Below are 21996 nucleotides of genomic sequence, written 5' to 3' on the forward strand. Positions count from 1 at the left end.
TTCTTCAGAGACTGTTGGAAAAGCTGTCCTGGACTTCCTAACGGAAAAACCACAGTCTGACCGGGTCGGTAGCAGAATATTGAGCAGTGTCACACTGAGCACTGGCGCATCTCAGGGCTGTGTGCTCAGCCCACTTCTGTTCATGCTGCTAACCCACGACTGCATCGCCAGATCCATCTCCAACAGTCTCATCAAGTTTGCAGGTGACACAACAGTAGTTTAGCCTCTTCACCAACAACGATGAGTCGCCCCACAGAGAAGAGGTGGAAATCTCATGAAATGGTGCCAGAGTAACAACTTGAGTCTCAATGTGGACAAGATGAAAGAGATGATCATGGACTTTAGGAAGACCAAGAATGACCCCCTTCATGACACATCAACAACTCTGTAGTAGAGAAAGTGGAGAGCACCAAGTTTCTTGGAGTTCATTTAACTAGTGACCTATTGTGGACACTCAACATGTCCTCACTTGTCAGGGAGGCGCAACAGTGACTGCACTTCCTAAGAAGACTGAAGCAGGCAAAGCTATTGGCCTCCATTACATCAACTTTCTATCAGAGCTCTATTGAGAGCGTCCTGGCTGGATGCATCACAGTACAGTTATTGCAGAGAAATGGATCGGAGATCAATCCACAGGACCACAAGAGTGGCAGGAAGGATCACTGGAGTCTCCCTTCCCCTCATCGATGTGACCTACCAGGATTGTTGTCTGAAGAGGGTGCATTGAGTACTCCTTCCACCCTGCACACAGCCTCTTTCAGCTGCTCCCATTGGAGAAGAGATACAGCAGGATGAGAGCCAGCACCACCCAATATAGTTTATATTTTACATGCCCCTCACCACCACCACACGCATGTTGCGGATACAGGTTGTGAGACTCCAATATGTCTTTACCCCTTCCATCCTCTTGTTCACTGAAAGCCCACATTCTGGCAATGGAAGTCTGTCAGAAGTTTGTTTGCTGAGTGGGACACGGGGCAGAAGGCTGGTCTTCACACCCATGCTGCTTGCCCGGAACTGATTCCCCATTTATTCCCCGCACTAAACAATCCAATCAACAACCCGCCACTTGACCCCCCCCCCCCCCCACCCCTTCCTCATCCACTGACCTGCACAGACACCAGCCACCCCCATCATGCCCCAAAGAAACTGGCTGGCTTTCATCTCTTGGCAGCTCCCTCCAGGTAACAATCCTCCTAGAAGCCAGCTGTTCAGAGTGGAAAGCAAGCTGCACCAATGTGCAAGCTGCAGGGAGATCAGTACGGCTATCTGCGTGAGGTTGGGGCGGGCTGTGACAACCCCGTTGGCCACCCGGCTTCTAGCACTACACCATTCGCTGGGCAGCTGGCTCCTCCTGGCAGCTGCCAAGCTTGAGGTGCCGCAGCCAGCTGTCTGCACCAGCTAGCGTCAGCTCATCAAGCTGCGCTTGGCACGGTTGACCCACGAGTGTGGTGCTCCAGTTTGTTTGTAAGTAAGTATTTTATTGTTGTGTAAGAAAATGCAAAGTCACAAAAATCCCCCAGAATCCGTGTTATTATTTTTGGAAAGCTTAATTGTAATGAATTTTTGTAACCCCACTGCAGTCTGATTTAGATGCCATCTTCTAAACTATAAAACTAATTGATGCTTATCTCAGTCTATGTGAACAATAACATTGATAATTAAAAATTATATGGGTTCATTTGTGAAAACACCAAGATATGGATTAAGTTCTATGTACTCTTTGTGTGTGTCTAAAATGTGCTCTTGTGTATATTCAGTTGAAATTTTAACAAGATTGTTTTTGTTTTGGTGCCAAGATATTCAAATAATTGAGAAATATATAACCTTATCACTTTTTTTTCAGTGAGGAAAAAAGCTACTTATGATAAATTTGGTGAAGAAGGCTTGAAGGGAGGCATTCCCCCTGAATTTGGTGACACCGGTGCTTGGACCACTGGATATACTTTTCATGGCAATGCCAACAAAATCTTCAGAGATTTCTTTGGAGGAGATAATCCATTTGCAGGTACATTTGTTACATTTTGAAACAGCAATGTGTAAAGTGATATGTACCTAGAACACAATGCTACTTCTATCTGTAGAGTCATGAACAAACTGCTTGTTTATACTTGCCAGCTGGAAGAGACTGCCAATGTGTGAAAGCAAATGTTAACAATCAAAGGTGGACTGTATTTGTTTCTTGTAAAGAAAGAAAATGTACTTTTGTATCATTTGCGAGTTTTAAACTTTCCATCCATTGGCTTCTGGGTGGAAGTAAAACACAAAAGTCGGCAGACACTCTCATTGAAGTAAAAACACCAAGCTGGAGAAACTCAGCAGGTCAGACAGTGTACTTTATGTGGCAAAGATTAAGATACATAAGCAACATTCTGGGCTTGAGCCCTTCAACAAGGCATGAACAAAATGTGGACAGGCTCCCAAACAAAATGGTGGAGGGCAGGGCTGGGGGAGGAGCAGGAGGTGGATAAGGGAGTAAGGGCACACCAACAAACAAGGGAGGTGATATACCATCAATAATTCACAAAAGGCTGAGTAGTGAAACAATTAGGCTTTTAATAGCTAAAGACCAGAACACTATCAAACAACCATCCCCCTCCTTGACTGATCAGAGCAAAAGTGAAAGGGTAGCATGCAAGGGACTATGGGCAGGATCAGTCTCTGGAGGTGTGTCCAGTTGGTAGCAGCCAATCATGGTATAACAGTGGTTTACCACTGGAAGGAATATCTCTGTAAATGGAGAGAGAAAGGTTTGAGAGCTGGAGGGAAAAAGAGAGATGGGGAAGAGAGTTAGAACAGGGAGTAGGCTAGCAGAAACCGGAGAAGTTGATGTTAATGACGTCAAGTTGGAGAATGCCCAGACCCCCTTCCCTCCCCATTCACAGAGCCATCCCACCTCCCCCTGTTTTCTCTTGTGCCCTCCCTCCCTTATTCTACCTATTACTTCCTTCTTGTGGCACTCCTCCCCTATCCCTCCTCCCCATCATTTTGTTCAGGCATCTACCCACATTTTGTTCATAACTTGATAAAGGACTCAAAGTCGAAATGTTGCTTATCTATCTTGACCTTTGCTTTGTAAAGTGTACTGTTGACCCACTGAGTTTTTCCAGCATTGCGTTTTTGCTTCTCGGTGGTTTCATATTTTGTTGATGAATGTTTCTCCAATAATACTCATGACTCAGAAGTTAACAATGGACAATAGCTTTACAACTGCCTCCAGTCTTGAATGCCTCGGTTGTGACTCTGACTGTAATTGCATGTACCATTCAAGCAGAGGCCTAGAGAACTGTCAATTCGATCACTACTTCCTTGACTTGTAAATGGTTGTTTTAATATGCTAGATAATAAGTCACCTTTGTGTTATGTGGGTGGATTTCCAGATTCCATTTGAGTGTTCTTGCAACTGTCTTGCATTATTATACATAATTCGAATACTCTAAATAATGAAAGAGAGAAATGGGGAAAAAAAAGGAAATTCTGGAAATAGTTAAGAAGACCTGCCCTCCTATGCATCCATAGAATGCATAGATAAGCAACATTTTGACCTTGAGTCCTTCATCAAGGTATGTTGAGTTATTAGAAATAGAGAGAGGAAAAAGAGACTAATATTACAGATTGACAATCTGCAGCAGAACTGGGCAGTTCGGGTACAAACAGAAAGAAGTTATCTGAAATTTTAGAATTCAGTACTGTGCACAGAAGGCTGCAGTGCACATGGGCGGAAAATTAAATGCTATTCATCGTTTACATTGGGTCCATTATGACAGTGCAGGAGGCCTGAGATGGATAGATTTTTAATTTTTTTTTCCAGATATCAAATATACTAATTGATTTCAAACAAGATGATATTACTCCTTTCTACAACTGGTATCCTTTATCTATTTGGAACCTAGATTATTTAAAATAATGCAAGATAAAAACAAACATTTTTATTTCTAACTTGTCTTTTGATGCAGTATTACCTAAAGAAATCTCTTGGTGCCTGCCACATTGACCACCGCCAGTGGGCTGATATCGCCTCAAACCGTGCATCTTGGCGCCTCACAGTTTGGCGGGCAGCAACCTCCTTTGAAGAAGACCGCAGAACCCACCTCACTGACAAAAGGCAAAGGAGGAAAAACCCAACACCCAACCCCAACCAACCAATTTTCCCCTGCAGCCGCTGCAACCGTGTCTGCCTGTCCCGCATCGGACTTGTCAGCCACAAACGAGCCTGCAGCAGACGTGGACTTTTACCCCCTCCATAAATCTTCGTCCGCGAAGCCAAGCCAAAGAAAGAATAGAACATTCAGTAAGCCAACTGCTGACCCCCATTTAAAAAGTATGAAGTTATCGAAAACAGTCCTTCTGATTTGATCCTTTGCAGTAAGGCCCCGAGTCTTACTGATCAAATAATTTCTAACAAAAGACATTTTTTCTTACTTCTCCAAATCTTGAGACTATTTTGATAATTGGGATTTTTATGTAGACCTCAAACAAGAAGTGAGACAATAATTTCACAAATAATTCAAAAGTGATCTGCTAAAACTGCATTCTTTCCTCAGACCCAACCTTTTGACTCAGAAACAAGGGATCGACCACTGACCCAAAACTGGCATTCCTGCTGTATTTTTTTCCCCCCAAATTAAAGGCATAACTTTAATGTGATAACAGCAATGTACCAGTAATGTTATTCAAAGCCAGTTTTCTTACTGGAATATTGAGGCTCGAGGTTGAAAATGCATCTTATAAAATGATTTTAGGGCTACCTTGTGGGCATCTTCTGTAACTTCAATGTGGTGGTTCATTTAGCAAAGCTAAACAGGAAATTTAAATTTTTTAAATTTAATTTTAATTTGGACATTAACAGGCCTAAGAGCCCATGAGCCTATGCTATTCAATTACACTCAATTAACCTACATCCATGCACGTTTTGAATGCTGGTAGGGAACTGGAGATCCCAGGGAAAACCCACGCAGACACGGGGAGAATGTACAACAGCACAGGATTTGAATCCTGGTCACTGGCACTGTAATAGCTTTGCACTAATCGCCACGTTAACCATGCCACCCTTAATGCCTATTGAACCAGAGAATGGATTCTGATAAATCAACATTAGGGGGTGAGCCAGTGCCACAGCAGGTAGTACTACTGCCTCACAGTTTTAGTGACACACATTCAGTCATGTGTGCTGCTTGCGCAGCATTTGCACATTAACCTCAGAATCAGAATTTATGTCATGAACATGTCACGAAATTTGTTATTCTGTGGCAGAATGGCAGAGCAAACATTTCTATAAACCACATTTCAAAATAACAAAAATAATGCAAGAGAAAGAAAAAGACAAAATGAGGTAGTATCAGTGGTTCATTAATCATTTGGGAATCTGATGGCAGAAGGGAAGAAGCTGTCCTTATATCACTGAGTGTTTGTCTTCAGCTCCTGTACTTTTTTCCCAATGGTAACAGAGTGAAGGGGGTCCTTGAGGATAGAGGCTGCTTGTGGCCATGTGGATTTTCCCTGATGCTGTCATTTCCTCCCACATCTCATAGATCGGCTACATTTATTGTTATTGTAGATCTGCCAAATCAGACCCAAAGACGTATGACTTTATGAGTCTTCAAGTGTACAGGCAGCGCATAAAATAGTCACCATCAAAAGTTCAAGGTTCAAATTTATTGTTAGAGTACATAGATGACATCACATACAACCCTGGGATTCTTTTTTCCTGCAGGCATGGCAGAATACCACTAACTGTGCAAAAAATAAATTGTACATAGTGTAATCATAGAAACAATTAAAATAACTGTAAACAAAGTGACCATGCAATACAGAGAGAACAAAAGAAAATCAATGAAGTGCACAAGTAAGAGTCCTTAAATGAGTCTCTGATTGAGTTTGATGTCGAGGAGCCTGATACTGGAGGGGTAGCAGCTGTTCCTGAATTTGCAGCACCTATATCTCTTTCCTGATGGCAGCAGCGTGTGTTGAGTGGTGTGGATCATTGATGATTGCTGCTGCTCTCCGATGGCAGTGTTCCCTGTAGATGTTCTCGATGGTGGGGAGGGTTTTGCCTGTGATGTCCTGGGCTGCGTCCATTACCTTTTGGGGGCTTTATGCTCAGGGGTATTGGTGTCCTTGTACCAGACGATAATGCAACCGGTTAGCACAAATCTATAGAAATTTGTCAGGGTTTCTGGTGTCATACCAAACCTCCGCAAACTTCTGAGAAAGTAAAGGCATTGGCGTGATTTCTTCATGATTCCATTAGTGTGCTGAATCCAGGAAAGATCCTTCGAGATAGTGATTCACAGGAACTTAATTTGCTCACCCTCTCCACCTCTGATTTCCCCCAATGATCACTGGATCACATACCTCTGGTATTCCTTTCTTTTTTTTTGAATTGTTTAATTTTTTATTTTTCACACCATAAATCACATTAACCATGATACACACTTTTTCCTTTTCACACATATACAGTGCCATTTTCTCCCCCACCCCTCCCTCCTCCCATCCCACCCTCCCTACCTCCCCCCTCCCGTCCTTTTAAGGTACAAAATCTAGGATACATTAAACCAGTCATTCAATAAAAATACACCAGAAATTCCACTGAGTCCATTCTTTTCATTTCCTTTTCCTTCCGTTAACTTAGGTAGTGATTGTCCCCAGTAGGTTTTCGCTATTGTGTTTCATGTAAGGCTCCCATATTTGTTTGAATATTTCAATATTATTTCTTAAACTATATGTTATTTTTTCTAATGGAATACATTTATTCATTTCTATATACCATTGTTGTATTTTCAAATTATCTTCCAATTTCCAGGTTGACATAATACATTTTTTTGCTACGGCTAGAGCTATCTTAACAAATCTTTTTTGTGCATCCTCCAAATCAATTCCAAATTCTTTGTTTTATATGTTACTTAGGAGGAAGATCTCTGGATTCTTTGGTATATTGTTTTCTGTTATTTTATTTAATATCTGATTTAGATCTTCCCAAAATTTTTCTACTTTCGCACATGTCCAGATTGCATGAATTGTTGTTCCCATTTCTTTTTTACATCGAAAACATCTATCAGATACTGTTGGGACCCATTTATTTAACTTTTGAGGTGTAATGTATAGCCTGTGTATCCAGTTATATTGTATCATACATAACCTCGTATTTATTGTATTTCTCATCGTTCCAGAGCATAACTTCTCCCATGTTTCCTTTTTTATCTTTATATTTAAATCTTGTTCCCATTTTTGTTTAGTTTTACCATTTGTTTCCTCATTCTCCTTTTCTTGCAGTTTAATATACATATTTGTTATAAATCTTTTGATTATCATTGTATCTGTAATCACATATTCAAAGTTACTTCCCTCTGGCAAACTCAAACTGCTTCCTAATTTATCCTTCAAGTAGGATCTCAATTGGTAATATACCAGCACTGTATCTTGAGTTATATTGTATTTATCTTTCATTTGTTCAAAGGATAATAATCTATTTCCTGAAAAACAATTTTCTATTCTTTTAATCCCTTTTTTCTCCCATTCTCTAAAGGAAAGGTTATCTATTGTAAAAGGGAGTAACTTGTTTTGCGTCAATATTAGTTTTGGTAATTGATAATTTGTTTTATTTCTTTCTACATGAATCTTCTTCCAAATATTGAGTAGATGATGTAATACTGGAGAACTTCTATGTTGTACCAATTTTTCATCCCATTTATATAATATGTGTTCAGGTATATTTTCCCCTATTTTATCTAATTCTAATCTAGTCCAATCTGGCTTTTCCCTTGTTTGATAAAAATCTGATAGGTATCTTAATTGTGCGGCTCTATAATAATTTTTAAAGTTTGGCAGTTGTAAGCCTCCTTGTTTATACCATTCTGTTAATTTATCTAGTGCTATCCTCGGTTTCCCCCCTTTCCATAAAAATTTCCTTATTATTTTCTTTAACTCCTTGAAGAATTTCTCTGTCAGTTGTATTGGCAATGCCTGAAATAGGTATAATATCCTTGGAAAAATGTTCATTTTAATACAGTTTATCCTTCCTATTAGTGTTAGTGGTAAATCTTTCCAATGCTCTAAATCGTCCTGTAATTTTTTCATTAGTGGATAATAATTGAGTTTATATAGTTGGCCAAGATTTTTGTTTATTTGTATACCTAGGTATCTTATTGCTTGCATTTGCCATCTAAATGGTGATTCCTTCTTAAATTTTGAGAAATCCGCATTATTCATAGGCATTGCTTCACTTTTATTTACTTTGATCTTGTAACCCGACACTTCTCCATATTCCTTCAATTTCTTATATAATTCTTTTATTGATAGTTCTGGTTCTGTTAAGTATACTATAACATCATCCTCAAATAAACTAATTTTATATTCCTTGTCTTTTATTTTTATCCCTTTTATATTATTTTCTGTTCTTATCAATTCTGCTAGTGGTTCTATAGCTAACGCAAACAATAAAGGTGATAGTGGGCATCCCTGCCGTGTTGACCTGCTTAAGTTAAATTGCTTTGATACATGTCCATTTACTGTCACTTTCGCTAATGGTCCCTTATATAATGCTTTAATCCAATTAATATACTTCTCCGGTAAACTGAATTTTTGCAATACTTAGAACAAATAATTCCATTCTACTCTGTCAAAGGCCTTCTCTGCGTCTAAAGCAACTGCTACTGTTGGTGCTTTATTCCCTTCTACTGCATGAATTAAGTTAATAAATTTACAAATATTGTCTGTTGTGCGTCTTTTTTTGATAAATCCAGTTTGGTCTAGATTTACCATTTTCGGTACATACTCTGCTAATCTGTTTGCAAATAGTTTAGCTATTATCTTATAATCTGTGTTAAGTAAAGATATTGGTCTATTTGACGCTGGTGTGAGTGGATCTTTCCCTTGCTTTAGTATTACTGTAATTATTGCAGCCTGAAGAAAACTGAGGTCCTCCATCAGCCAGCTCCCCACCATGATTACCAGCCCCCCCACATCTCCATCGGGCACACAAAACTCAAAACGGTCAACCAGTTTACCTATCTCGGCTGCACCATTTCATCAGATGCAAGGATCGACAATGAGATAGACAACAGACTCGCCAAGGCAAATAGCGCCTTTGGAAGACTACACAAAAGAGTCTGGAAAAACAACCAACTGAAAAACCTCACAAAGATAAGCGTATACAGAGCCGTTGTCATACCCACACTCCTGTTCGGCTCTGAATCATGGGTCCTCTACCGGCACCACCTACGGCTCCTAGAACGCTTCCACCAGCGTTGTCTCCGCTCCATCCTCAACATCCATTGAAGCGCTTACATCCCTAACATCGAAGTACTCGAGATGGCAGAGGTCGACAGCATCGAGTCCACGCTGCAGAAGATCCAGCTGCGCTGGATGGGTCACGTCTCCAGAATGGAGGACCATCGCCTTCCCAAGATCGTGTTATATGGCGAGCTCTCCACTGGCCACCGTGTCAGAGGTGCACCAAAGAAAAGGTACAAGGACTGCCTAAAGAAATCTCTTGGTGACTGCCACATTGACCACCGCCAGTGGGCTGATCTCGCCTCAAACCGTGCATCTTGGCGCCTCACAGTTTGGCGGGCAGCAACCTCCTTTGAAGAAGACCGCAGAGCCTACCTCACTGACAAAAGGCAAAGGAGGAAAAACCCAACACCCAACCCCAACCCACCAATTTTCCCCTGCAACCGCTGCAATCGTGTCTGCCTGTCCCGCATCGGACTTGTCAGCCACAAACGAGCCTGCAGCTGACGTGGACTTTTTACCCCCTCCATAAATCTTCGTCCGCGAAGCCAAGCCAAAGAAAAGAATTATTGCTGTTTTACATGAATCTGGTAAGCTTTGTGTTTTATCAATCTGGTTGATTACTTCCAGGAGGGGCGGAATTAATAAGTCTTTAAATGTTTTATAGAATTCTATTGGGAATCCATCCTCTCCTGGTGTCTTATTATTTGGTAATTTTTTTATTATCTCTTGTATTTCTACTATTCCAAATGGTTCTGTTAATTTATTTTGTTCCTCTATTTGTAGTTTTGGTAGCTCAATTTTAGTTAGAAATTCATCTATTTTCCCTTCTTTCCCTTCATTTTCAGTTCGGTATAATTGTTCATAGAATTCTCTAAAGTTTTCCTTAATTTCTTTTGGATTATATGTAATTTGTTTGTCTTTTTTCCTTGATGCCAATACCATATTCTTAGCTTGTTCTGTCTTAAGCTGCCATGCTAGGATTTTGTGCGTTTTTTCACCTAGTTCATAATATTTCTGTTTTGTCTTCATTATATTCTTCTCCACCTTATATGTTTGTAGTGTTTCATATTTTATTTTTTTAATCCGCCAATTCTCTTCTTTTAGTTGTATCTTCCTTCATTGCTAATTCTTTTTCTATATTTACTATTTCCCTTTCCAACTGCTCTGTTTCCTGATTATAGTCCTTTTTCATCTTGGTTACATAACTTATTATTTGCCCTCTAATGAATGCTTTCATTGCATCCCATAGTATAAACTTATCTTTCACTGATTTTGTATTTATTTCAAAATACATTTTAATTTGTTTTTCAATAAATTCTCTAAAACCTTGCCTTTTAAGTAACATGGGGTTTAATCTCCATCTATACATTCTTGGAGGGATGTCCTCTAACTTTACTGTCAATATTAAGGGTGAATGGTCCGATAGTATTCTAGCTTTATATTCTGTTTTTCTTACTCTATCTTGCATACGAGCTGATAACAAAAATAGGTCTATTCTTGAGTATGTTTTATGTCTAGCCGAGTAATATGAATATTCCTTTTCCTTTGGGTGTTGCTTCCTCCATATATCCAAAAGTTGCATTTCTTCCATCGATTTAATTATAAATTTGGTTTCTTTGTTCTTTCTGTTAATTTTTTTCCCAGTTTTGTCCATATTTGAATCCAAATTCAGGTTGAAATCCCCTCCTATTAATATGTTCCCTTGCGTATCTGCTATCTTCAAAAAGATATCTTGCATAAACTTTTGATCTTCTTCGTTAGGTGAATATACATTGAGTAGATTCCAAAACTCCGAATATATCTGACATTTTATCATTACATATCTCCCTGCTGGATCTATTATTTCCAATTCTATTTTAAATGGCACATTTTTACTAATTAATATAGCTACTCCTCTTGCTTTTGAATTATACGATGCTGCTGTTACGTGTCCTACCCAATCTCTCTTTAATTTCTTGTGCTCCAATTCAGTTAAATGTGTTTCTTGCACAAATGCTATATCAATTTTTTCTTTTTTCAGTAAATTTAGCAGTTTCTTCCTTTTAATTTGGTTATGTATTCCATTAATATTTAAAGTCATATAGTTCAACGTAGCCATTTTATACTTTGTTTATCTTCCCTTTCCGTTTCTCCATCATTACCTTTCCTTCTTATCCATTTCTGTTTTCTTGTTTTGAACCCTTTATAAGACAACATTCCTAAAACATCAAACATTTTCCTTATTCTCCTATTTAAAACTTCTTTAGCCCCAATCTCCCCTTCCCCTCCTGAGTTGTCCTTTATCCCTTGTTGGACAACCACATCTCTCCTCTCCATTTGGATTTGCGAATTCACTCGCAAGCGTCAGCTGATTTTGCAGTGACCGTAACTCCTCCCCACCCAGCCCCCCCAAGAAAAGATTTCACTTTTCATATGTAACAAAGGTCACTCTTTTAATTCCCTCCTTATTCCCTCTATTCCATTTCCTTCCCTTATTAATTCTTGTCTATACTATCTATATTTTCCTCTAAATACGGATACATTCATGTATGCACATTATACATATACACACATATACCTCTTTACCCACATACATATAAATCGTGTTCATTTTTACTCTTATTACATGTCTTCATCTCTCTGTTTGTTTTGTAGTTGTTCTGCAAATTTCCTTGCTTCCTCTGGATCCTAGAATAGTTTTTTTCCATAAGATCGTTTTCACTGTATTGAACTCCTTCCTCTTCTTCAGGAGTTCAAAACTTATGTGTCTTTTTAGTTCGCAGTCTTTTGTACTCTTGTTACACGTCTTCATCTCTCAGTCTATTTTGTAATTGTTCTGCAAATTTTCGTGCTTCCTCTGGATCTGAGAATAGTCTGTTTTGCTGTCCTGGAATAAATATTTTCAATACCGCTGGATGCTTTAGTATAAATTTATACCCTTTCTTCCATAAAATCGCCTTTGCTGTATTGAACTCCTTTCTCTTCTTCAGGAGTTCAAAACTTATATCTGGATAAATGAAGATTTTTCGCCCTTTGTACTCCAATGGCTTGTTGCCCTCTCTTACTTTTTCCATTGTTTTCTCCAGTACCTTTTCTCTTGTAGTATATCTTAGGAATTTTACTAAAATAGATCTTGGCTTTTGTTGTGGTTGTGGTTTAAAGGCCAATGCTCTATGTGCTCTTTCTATTTCCATTTTTTGCTGTAGTTCTGGACATCCTAGGGTCTTAGGGATCCAATCTTTTATAAACTCCCTCATATTCTTGCCTTCTTCATCTTCCTTAAGGCCCACTATCTTTATGTTATTTCTTCTGTTATAATTTTCCATTATATCGATTTTCTGAGCTAACAGCTCTTGTGTCTCTTTAACTTTTTTATTAGATTCCTCTAATTTCTTTTTTAAGTCCTCTACCTCCATTTCTACTGCTGCTTCTCGTTCTTGCACCTTGTCCATTCTTTTTCCCATTTCTGATAAGGTCATATCTATTTTATTCATTTTCTCTTCTGTATTGTTTATTCTTCTTAAATCATTAAATTCTTGTGCTTGCCATTCTTTAAATGACTCCATGTATTCTTTAATAAGAGAAAGTATATCCTTTATCTTGCCTTTCCCTTCTTCTTCTATTTCACTGTACTCTTCCTCTTCCTCTTCTTCTTCCTCTGGGTTGGCCATCTGTTGTTTCTTTGTTGTCCTTTTCTTCTCTTCTTTCTTGTTTTCGTTGTCTTCTATGTTCTCCTCTTGCTGCAGCTGTTCTGCAGCTGTCATTGCCGGCTGTGGAGATCGACTCCCCAGCTGGTCACCCCTCCCGTCGGTGTGTTTTTTTGCATGCGCGGTTGCGCACTTTTACTCAGCTCAGCGAGCCATTTTTGTAGTCCACTTTCTACCAACCTGAGGGAACGGGTTTCTCTCTCCACCGCGGGCCTCTTCGAACAGGTAAGGCCTTCTCCTTCTTCTTCTGTTGTCTTCTCTTCCTCTCTTCTTACCGTTGGTTTCGATTTTTCTTTTTTCGTCGCCATCTTCTTTCCACCTTTATACTCACTTTACTTTAATTTTTATTTTTGTGCCTTTGTGTTTTCCTTTGTTTTTTCCGACTTTTCTGGAGAGGGCTGGAGTTCACCGTCCGGCCACTACTCCATCACGTGACTCCTCCGGTATTCCTTTCTTGAAGTCGACAATCAGCTCCTTGGTTTTGGTGACATTGAGTGCAAAGTTGTTGGTGCGCCATTCAGCCATGTTTTCAAGTGCAGCTGGCAGATTTAAATAGATTAATCTTCACCATGAAAAATTCATTAACTTCTTTCTGAATTTGCTTGAAAGGTTCTTCACAATTATCTTTCTAATTTAGTTATGCAAACAAGCAAGTAAACTAAATTGTTAGCTCCCCATATTTTCTGAAACCCTCAGGTACTTGGTTCAGTAATAATTTTGTAGAAGTATTTTTGACTGACAAGGATGGAGGGATGGCCCAATGACAAAGACTAAATGGATATGTAATAATTTTCTTGATTGATGATTAGCAATTGAAAACTTCTTGTCATTTCAGAATATGAATCAGAATCAGGATTTATTGTCAGGAACAAGTCATAAAATTCAGCGTCACAGTGAAAACATTCATATTATAACCATCTTACAACATTACTATAAATTTTTTTAAAATAGTGAACAAAAAGTAAGGTGATGTCTTAAACTCCTGAGGTAAAAGAGGCACTGGTGTGCTTTCTTTATGATGCCATTGGTGTGTTGGTCAAGGAAAGATCCTACGAGATAGTGACTCCCAACAACCTAAATTTGCTCACCTATGATCCCTGAATGATCACTGAATTGTATACCTCTGTCTTTCCTTTCATGAAGTCAACAGTCAGCTCCTTAGTTATGGTGACATTGAGCACAAAGTTGTTGTTAATGCAACATTCAGCCAAGTTTTCAATCTCCATCTAATATGCTGTCTCATCCCACTACTGTGGTTTTGTCATCAAATTTGTAGATGGTGTTATTGTAGTACCAAGCTACACAGTCGTAGGTGTAAAGCAGGGGGCTAAAAACATATCCCTGTGGTGCTTTGGTACTGATGTAGATTGTGGAGGAGAAGTTCTTACCAATCCTCACTGATTGTGGTCTGGAGGTGAGGAAATCCATGATCCAATTACACAGTGGGGTGTTAATTCCCAAGTCTTGGAGTTTTCTGATCAGTTTTCAGGGGATGATGGTGTTGAAGGCCAATCTGTAATCAATAAAGATCATCCTGATGTATACATCTTTGCAGTCCGGGTGTTTCAAGGCTTTGTGTAGAGCCAGTGAGATGACCTCTGCTGTAGACCTGTTTTCACAGTGTCGACCTGTTTTCACAGTGTCAGTGATCAGACACCGGACTGGGGTTTGAATCCTACGCTGTCTGTAAGGAGTTTGTACATTTTTCCTCTGTCTGCATGGGTCTTCCCCAGGGGCTCTATTTTCCTTCCACTATTCAAAACTTACCAGGGGTGTAGGTTAATTGGGTGTAATTGGGCAGTACGGACTTGTGGGCTGAAATGACCTGTTACTGTGCTGTATGTCTAAATTTAAATTTTATTTAATTTTAACAGCCTGTCCTGTGTGGCATGGATTTATAATGATTGCTGCTGCTCTCTGACGCAACAATCCATGTAGATTTTCTCATTGGTTTGGAGAGTTTTGCTTGAGATATATTAGGCTGTGTCCACTACCTTTTGCAGGGTTTTCTGATCCAAGGTATTGCTGTCCCCATACCCGGCCATGATGCTGCCGACCAGCACACTTTCCACCTCATGTATGTAAAAAAATTGCCAAGGTTTCCGATATCATCCCGAATCTCCGCAAACTTCTGAGAAAGTTAGAGAATTGTGTATTAGATCCACTATTAGGAAATATTATTACATATTATTTTTTTATCTTTATCTTACTTTACAACCAACCAGTGGTGAATTAACCATTAGGCTGATTAGGCTGAAGCCTAGGGATCTGGAAGATAAGGGGGCCCGTCAGAACCACAGGTACTCCAATGTAACCCACAATATAGACTCTAGTTAGTCCTGGGTCCACATGTCAATCAAGGGTCGCAGAAATACTACATTCACCTGTCAATCAGCAGCGGGATCTCGGTCCCATCTATCAATTTGGGCTCCATTGGTCCCATTGCTACTTGTCAATCAATGCTCGTGTTTGTATGCGCGTGCGAGTCTGAAATCTACCTCCTGCAGCAGAGCTTGATTCATGCAGCGACGCTCATGCAAGGTTTACCTTTTTAAAAAGACTCTCCCTTCTCCTGTGCTATTTTGTATCGAGACTGTTTTAGAATTGATTTTATTTCTCCTTTTGTAACTAACAGACTTTTCAAATTATTCTGGGCTTGCAGACGGCTTCTGTAAGGTAAAGTTTGGTTCGCTTTTAATGAAATTTTTCCTCCCCTCCTCCAACCAAACACTAACTAGTGTATTCCCAGCACATACCTAGTGGATAAATTTGGAATTGTGAGGGCATCATGCCCAAAGTCTAATAAATGGAAGAATTTCACTTTATTCCATTCAATGAAGAGTGGGGGCCGTAGGGCAGGGGGGCAAGGTCAAGGGGCCTTACTAAAGCTCAGTTTAGGGTCCAGGTGGTAGTTAATCCACCACTGCAACCAGCCAGTGTCCTTTGTAGAGGAGCCACTTCAACATTCAGCCTAAGTACGTACCCTCATTTTATACTTTCTTAAAGTTTCTACTCATGATGGCCATCAACAACTTCTCTTTCAAGCTTTACTACGTTACTTTCTAAATGCAAATTCCAATTTTTTATTCATTCATTAGCTTAAAAACGCACCTGTTAAAATGATTTGTTGCGTGATTTGGAGGTGGTAGTGATGGGTGGCACATGATTTATAACCAAGTCAATTGACATAATAAACTGACTGTGCAAAAAGCAGAGGAAATAAAGTACAGTGGCTTCTCCAAGTAAAAGCAAGACAATTTATCCTAAAATCTGTTGCATTTAAATTATTGAATATAATATTGTCCATCAAGCTTGAAAAGGGATTTATTCATTCATCATTGCTCCAGCTGCTTAAGTGTTGCTGCCTAATGCATGTTTAGTTATTTATTATCAAATTATTTAATGAATTCATTTATAATTTAGACTAACTTTTCAGTTCAGATTTTACTGGAGGGAGGTATTTAGCTTTGCACATATTTAGATAGACCATTTTTAAAAAAAATGACAAGATTTATGGAAAAATAAGCTGTCAACTCACAGTGAATAAATCAGAGCTCTTGATAAATAAGGAAACAGATTTCCTGCTTCTAGCTTATTCCTTGAAGAAGGGCTCAGGCCTGAAACGTCGGCGATGTATCTTTGTCTCCAATAGATGCTGAAAAGACCGGCTGAGTTCCTCCAACATTTCGGTGTGTTTTTACTGCATTCTTTTCTGTTTCATTCAATTCAGTTGATCCACTGCAAAATCTCTTCAAGGGATGCCTACCTTTCTTCGATTTTTGTGAGAGTGTCTCTCACTGCTCCCCCATCTGCACTCCCTGCTGCTCTCAAGCTCTATGACCATGTTCTTACCCAGACTCGCTTCCACAACCATGTGTCTTTCCTGGCTATATGCCTCCACCATCATCTGGTAGCATGTGGACTCCAGCTCCAGTTCCAAGCCTTCCATTTTAACCCCCACCAGGATCTCAGGTACCTGCTCTGCATTGACTCCTGTTCTCTTCGCTTTTCCCACTGTATCCTACAGACTACCCTCACCTCTTTGTACAGGTGCCAACGGACCCTTGCTCTCTCGCTACCATAGCCCCATACCTCACTCGCCATGATCTGCCACGGACCTCTCCCACACTTCATCCTCCACCAGATCCACACATTCAACCCCCAATTCTACGCACACCTGGCATCCATCAAGGATTGGAAGCTCACGTTCCTGGAGACTGCAGCCTCGGTGACCTCACTCACAGATCTCCACTCTGGCCCTAGAGGTTTATAGGATGGAGCTCCTGATGCAGGCCTCCACCTCAGCCCCTGTGACCTACAGGATGGAACGCCTGATGTGGGTCTTCACCTTTGCCTGGTGACCTACAGGATCAAGTCTCTGACATGAACTTTCACCCTGAACCTGTTGGCCCACAGGACCGTGCTTCACACATAGGTCTGTGTTTTGGGCCCCGGTGACCTTTAGGATAGAGCCTCTGATGTGAATTTTCACCCTAAACTCGGCAACCTACAGAATTGAGTTTTGGACAGGGGTTTCCACCCTGTCCCCTGTTACCTACAGGACCAAGGATCCATCGTAAACTCCCACTCTGGCTCTGGGAGCGCATAGGCCTCTCTCTCTCCACTCTCTGACTTTCCCAAACCTCCCTATCTTCCTTTGGACCATTCCCTCCACCTACTGATCCACCCCATCCTCCTTCCCTTCCTGAAACCCTCCACCACATTGATCCTCCCCCTAACCCCTGACTGGTCTTCACCATCCCCTCCGACCTTCCCCTCCGACCCTCCCCTCTGAGAGCTCTGTCCTCAGTGGAGGCCTCACCTTCATCTCCCTTTGTCCACACCTTAACGAGTTTCTCGCACACCATGATGCTGAATTCTTCCATCGGCTCTGTCTACATGCCTACTTCCACAACCACGATTCTCCACCCCCACTACAAATCCCTTCTCCTGCTTTAAACTTTCTTCCTCCTCCTGGACACCTTGTTTTGGTCTTCTGCTTGCTCTGGACCTTAGTATTTCCACCTAATGCTGTGATATCAACTGTATCAACTTCACTACTCCCCTCACTCATTCCAATCTCACCCACTTGGTTTGCCTGGCCCTCCACTCCCTCTGAAACAGTCTGAGCCTCACCATTGAATGTGCAGACAAGGGTGGCACTGTAACGGTCTGGTGCACTGACCTCTATGTGGCCGAAGTCAGACCACAACTCTCAGACACCTCCTCTTACTTACCCCTCCAACAAGACCCCACCAAAGCCCATCAAACCACTGTATCACGTACCATCTGTGAACTCGTCACTTCCAGTCACCTTCCTGGCACAGCCTCCAATTTGTACTGCCCATTTTCTACCTCCTGCCTAAGATCCACAAACCCAATTGTCTCATCAGACCCATTGGGTCCACATGTTCCTGCACCATCGAATTGATCTTCGCTTACCTTGACTCTTTTTTTCCACCCTGGTGCAGTCCCTTCCCACCTACATCCAGGACACTTCACTGCCCTCCATCACTTCAACAACTTCCAGTTTCCTCAACTCGATCGCCTCATGTTTACCATAGATATCCAATCACTATAATATCTCCATCCCTTGTACTAAAGGCCTCAAAGCCCTTTATTTCTTTCAGGAAAATAGAACCAACCAATCCTTCCACCACCACCATCACCCTGCTCCAGCTGGCAGAACTTGTCCTCAATAATTTTTCCTTTGACTCATCCCACTTTCTCCAGGTTGAAGGGGTAGCCATGGATACCTGCAAGGGTCCTAACTATGCTTGCCCTTTTCTTGGCTATGTGGAGCAATCCATGCTACAAGCCTACACAGGCAAGGCCCCTCAACTCTTCCTCTGCTACATCAATGATTACTTTGGTGCTGCCTGACTCAGTGATGAGCTCAGTGACTTCATCCACTTTTCTGCCAACTTCCAGCCTGACCTTAAATTCACTTGGTCCATCTCCAGCAACACTCTCCCTTTCCTCAATCTCTCTGTCTCCATCTCAAGAGACAAAGTCTCAACAGACATCTTCTATAAACCCACCAATTCCCACAGCTACCTCAACTACACCTCTTCCCACCCTGTCCCCTGTAAGGATTCCATTCGATTCTCTCAATTTCTCCATCTCCAATGCAACTGTACCAAGGATGAGAACTTTCACGCCAGATCATCAGAGATGTCCTCCTTCTTCAAACAACGTGGCTTTCCCTCTAATGCCATCAACTTAGCACTCAGCCACATATCCTCCATTACCCGCACATCTGCCTTGGAACCCCCATGCACCTCCACATCCAACACATTCTCCTCCACCATTTACAACATTATCCCACCTCTAGAGACATATTCCCCTCTCTGCCTTCCGCAGGGACTGCTCCCTCTGTGACTCACTTGTCCACTTCTCCCTCTCTAGTGGCCTGCTAGCTGGGACGCGACCTGGTACACAAGATGGCCGATGACTGCGCAGACCCCATGGGGGTCATCGACCTTCATCCCAGGTAAACACCTGCTTGGCAGGAAACAATGAGCAATAGTGGGAGCGCCGAACAATCTGAGACTGGTGCTGCTGTGACATCACTCCTGTCATCAGCAATGAGGAGAGAATACAAGCAGAGCTGCCAGCGCAATATATCAGTCTTCGACTTCGACTTCTTGGGTGTGTGTCATTCTTTCCACATTTTAACAAAAAAAAAATTTGCAGTAGGAGCTTGCAGGTTCCCACATATCACCCAAATAATTTCCATTGCAAGCTAGATGAACCATTTCTTTTTTTTCAATTTTTTTATTTTTCACACTATAAACCACATTGATCAAGATACATACATTTTTCTTTTCAAATATATACAGTGTCGTTTTCTTCCCCCCCCTCTTCCCATCCCACCCTCCCTACCTCCCCTCCCATTCATTTAAAGTACAGAATCTAAGATACATTAAACCCATCAAACAATATTGTCATTCAATAAAAATAAACAAGAAATTCCACTGAGTCAATTCTTTTCATTTCCTTCTCTTTCTGTCATTTTAGGTGGTAGATGTCCCCGGTAGGTTTTCTCTATTGTGTTTCATGTATGGCTCCCATATTTGTTCAAATATTGCAATATTATTTCTTAAATTATATGTTATTTTTTCTAATGGAATACATTTATTCATTTCTATATACCATTGTTGTATTCTCAAGTTATCTCCTAATTTCCAGGCTGACATAATACATTTTTTTGCTCCAGCTAGGGCTATCCTAACAAATCTTTTTTGTGCACCATCCAAATCAAGTCCAAATTCTTTGTTTTTTATGTTACTTAGGAGGAAGATCTCTGGGTTTTTTGGTATATTGCTTTCTGTGATTTTATTTAATATCTGGTTTAGATCTTCCCAAGATTTTTTCACTTTCTCACACGTCCAGATTTCATGAATTGTTGTTCCCATTTCCTTTTTACAACGAAAACATCTGTCAGATACTGTTGGGTCCCATTTATTTAACTTTTGAGGTGTAATGTATAGCCTGTGTATCCAGTTATATTGTATCATACGTAACCTCGTGTTTATTGTATTTCTCATCGTTCCAGAGCATAACTTCTCCCGTATTTCCTTCTTTATCTTTATGTTTAAATCTTGTTCCCATTTTTGTTTAGTTTTACCATTTGTTTCCTCATTCTCCTTTTCTTGCAGTTTAATATACATATAAATCTTTTGATTATCATTGTGTCTGTAATCACATATTCAAAATTACTTCCCTCTGGTAACCTCAGACTGCTTCCCAATTTGTCCTTCAAGTTAGATGAACCATTTCAATGCATGCCTACTGTTGTCCGAAATGACAAGTAATAATATCATTTTTAGTAAAAATAATTATAATTTTTCTCATGGAAGATTAGTATTTTGTTTCAATTTGAGTAATTAGAAGTTTCAGTTACTGAGGGAAAATGACTGAAAAAGAAACCCAGTATCCATGTTTTACACCAGCAGTTGGCCATGCATAAAGCATGATGTTTGAAAGATTTTTACTTTCTTCCAACTTGAAGCTTCTTCCATTCTTTATCTGGCTGCACCAGTTCTGCAGGTTCTGAGATAGTTAACGAGGGCAATATGGGACCGGCAGACTGCTGCAGGTGAAACAGGAGGCACTTGACAGGCCAGACTGATGATTAGTTTGGGAGCTGATGCATTCCTTCCATTGTTTACACTGGGCCTCCGTTGTTCCCAACAAATGGATGCGAGGTTCACTTTGCCATCTTGAATGATGCTTCTCCATTTCACTGATGATCTGGGGAGTCAGTCCTCTGGTGTGGATTGAATAATAATCTAGAGTTTATAATCTTAAGAGTTTTGCGATATTCATCTGCCTTCGGCAGCCCGTGTCATTCACAAGCCTAACATCTGACCTCTGAAATGGGCACTCTATTCCCAGCTCTTTCATTGGAAGAAAGAATGAAGTAGATGGAGGGATGAATTTAAGAATGCAGTCAAAGCTTTTTTTAAAGAAAATGCAGCATCCCCAATGACTCCATAAAACGGAGAATGAGCATTTGGGGAGGTTTTGCAAAGCCTGAGTTCATGCATCAGAGATACACAAGAAGCCTATGCAAACATCAGAAGAAACACAACACCTCACAAACTACTCACCTCCTCGCACCTTCAAGCCCTTCCTGCACCACACAGGATTTATAAAATGAGAGTGAATCCTGAGAGACTAAAATGAAGATATTTTCTTCATCTTTTCTTTAAATTTAATCTTTGCACTTTCCTGCATTATTTGTCCCAACAACTACAACAATTGGGTCTACAACAACAATGTCTAATCAAAGCAGTTTGAGATGTCTCTCAACCTTGGCAACATATCTGCCCGTCTAGGTCTGCCCTCCCATTATGGAATACTCCTGTACTACAACATTGTTCTTTAGGCTTACACAAAACACAATAAACATTGGAGGCAAGTGACAGCAATTCTTTCCCTTTGTGAATCAAATTTCCAGGGGCAATTTTTAGCTTTTACTCTGTTTAAGAATCTTTTATTTAAGGCTCTTCCCTGAGATCCTTTCTCCCAATCGTTCTGGTTATATATGAGACAAGTGGAACATTTTCAG

At 40.5% G+C, this 21996-nt stretch overlaps 1 protein-coding gene across 3 annotated transcripts in view; it reads left to right on the top strand.

Annotated features, from left to right (window-relative positions):
• dnajb13 (DnaJ heat shock protein family (Hsp40) member B13) overlaps nt 1–21996 on the top strand; it is a 61330-nt gene that overhangs the window by 5833 nt on the left and 33501 nt on the right. For 2 of the 3 annotated variants that reach the window (XM_069891811.1, XM_069891812.1), the window contains exon 3: nt 1847–2008. In XM_069891811.1, coding sequence (XP_069747912.1) covers nt 1847–2008 — 162 coding nt within the window. Of the gene's footprint in view, nt 1–1846; nt 2009–3956; nt 5150–21996 lie in introns of those variants that run through there. The other variant, XM_069891815.1, reaches the window with a different exon arrangement.

Source organism: Narcine bancroftii, chromosome 7, assembly GCF_036971445.1.
Source record: "Narcine bancroftii isolate sNarBan1 chromosome 7, sNarBan1.hap1, whole genome shotgun sequence".
Lineage (NCBI taxonomy): Eukaryota > Metazoa > Chordata > Chondrichthyes > Torpediniformes > Narcinidae > Narcine > Narcine bancroftii.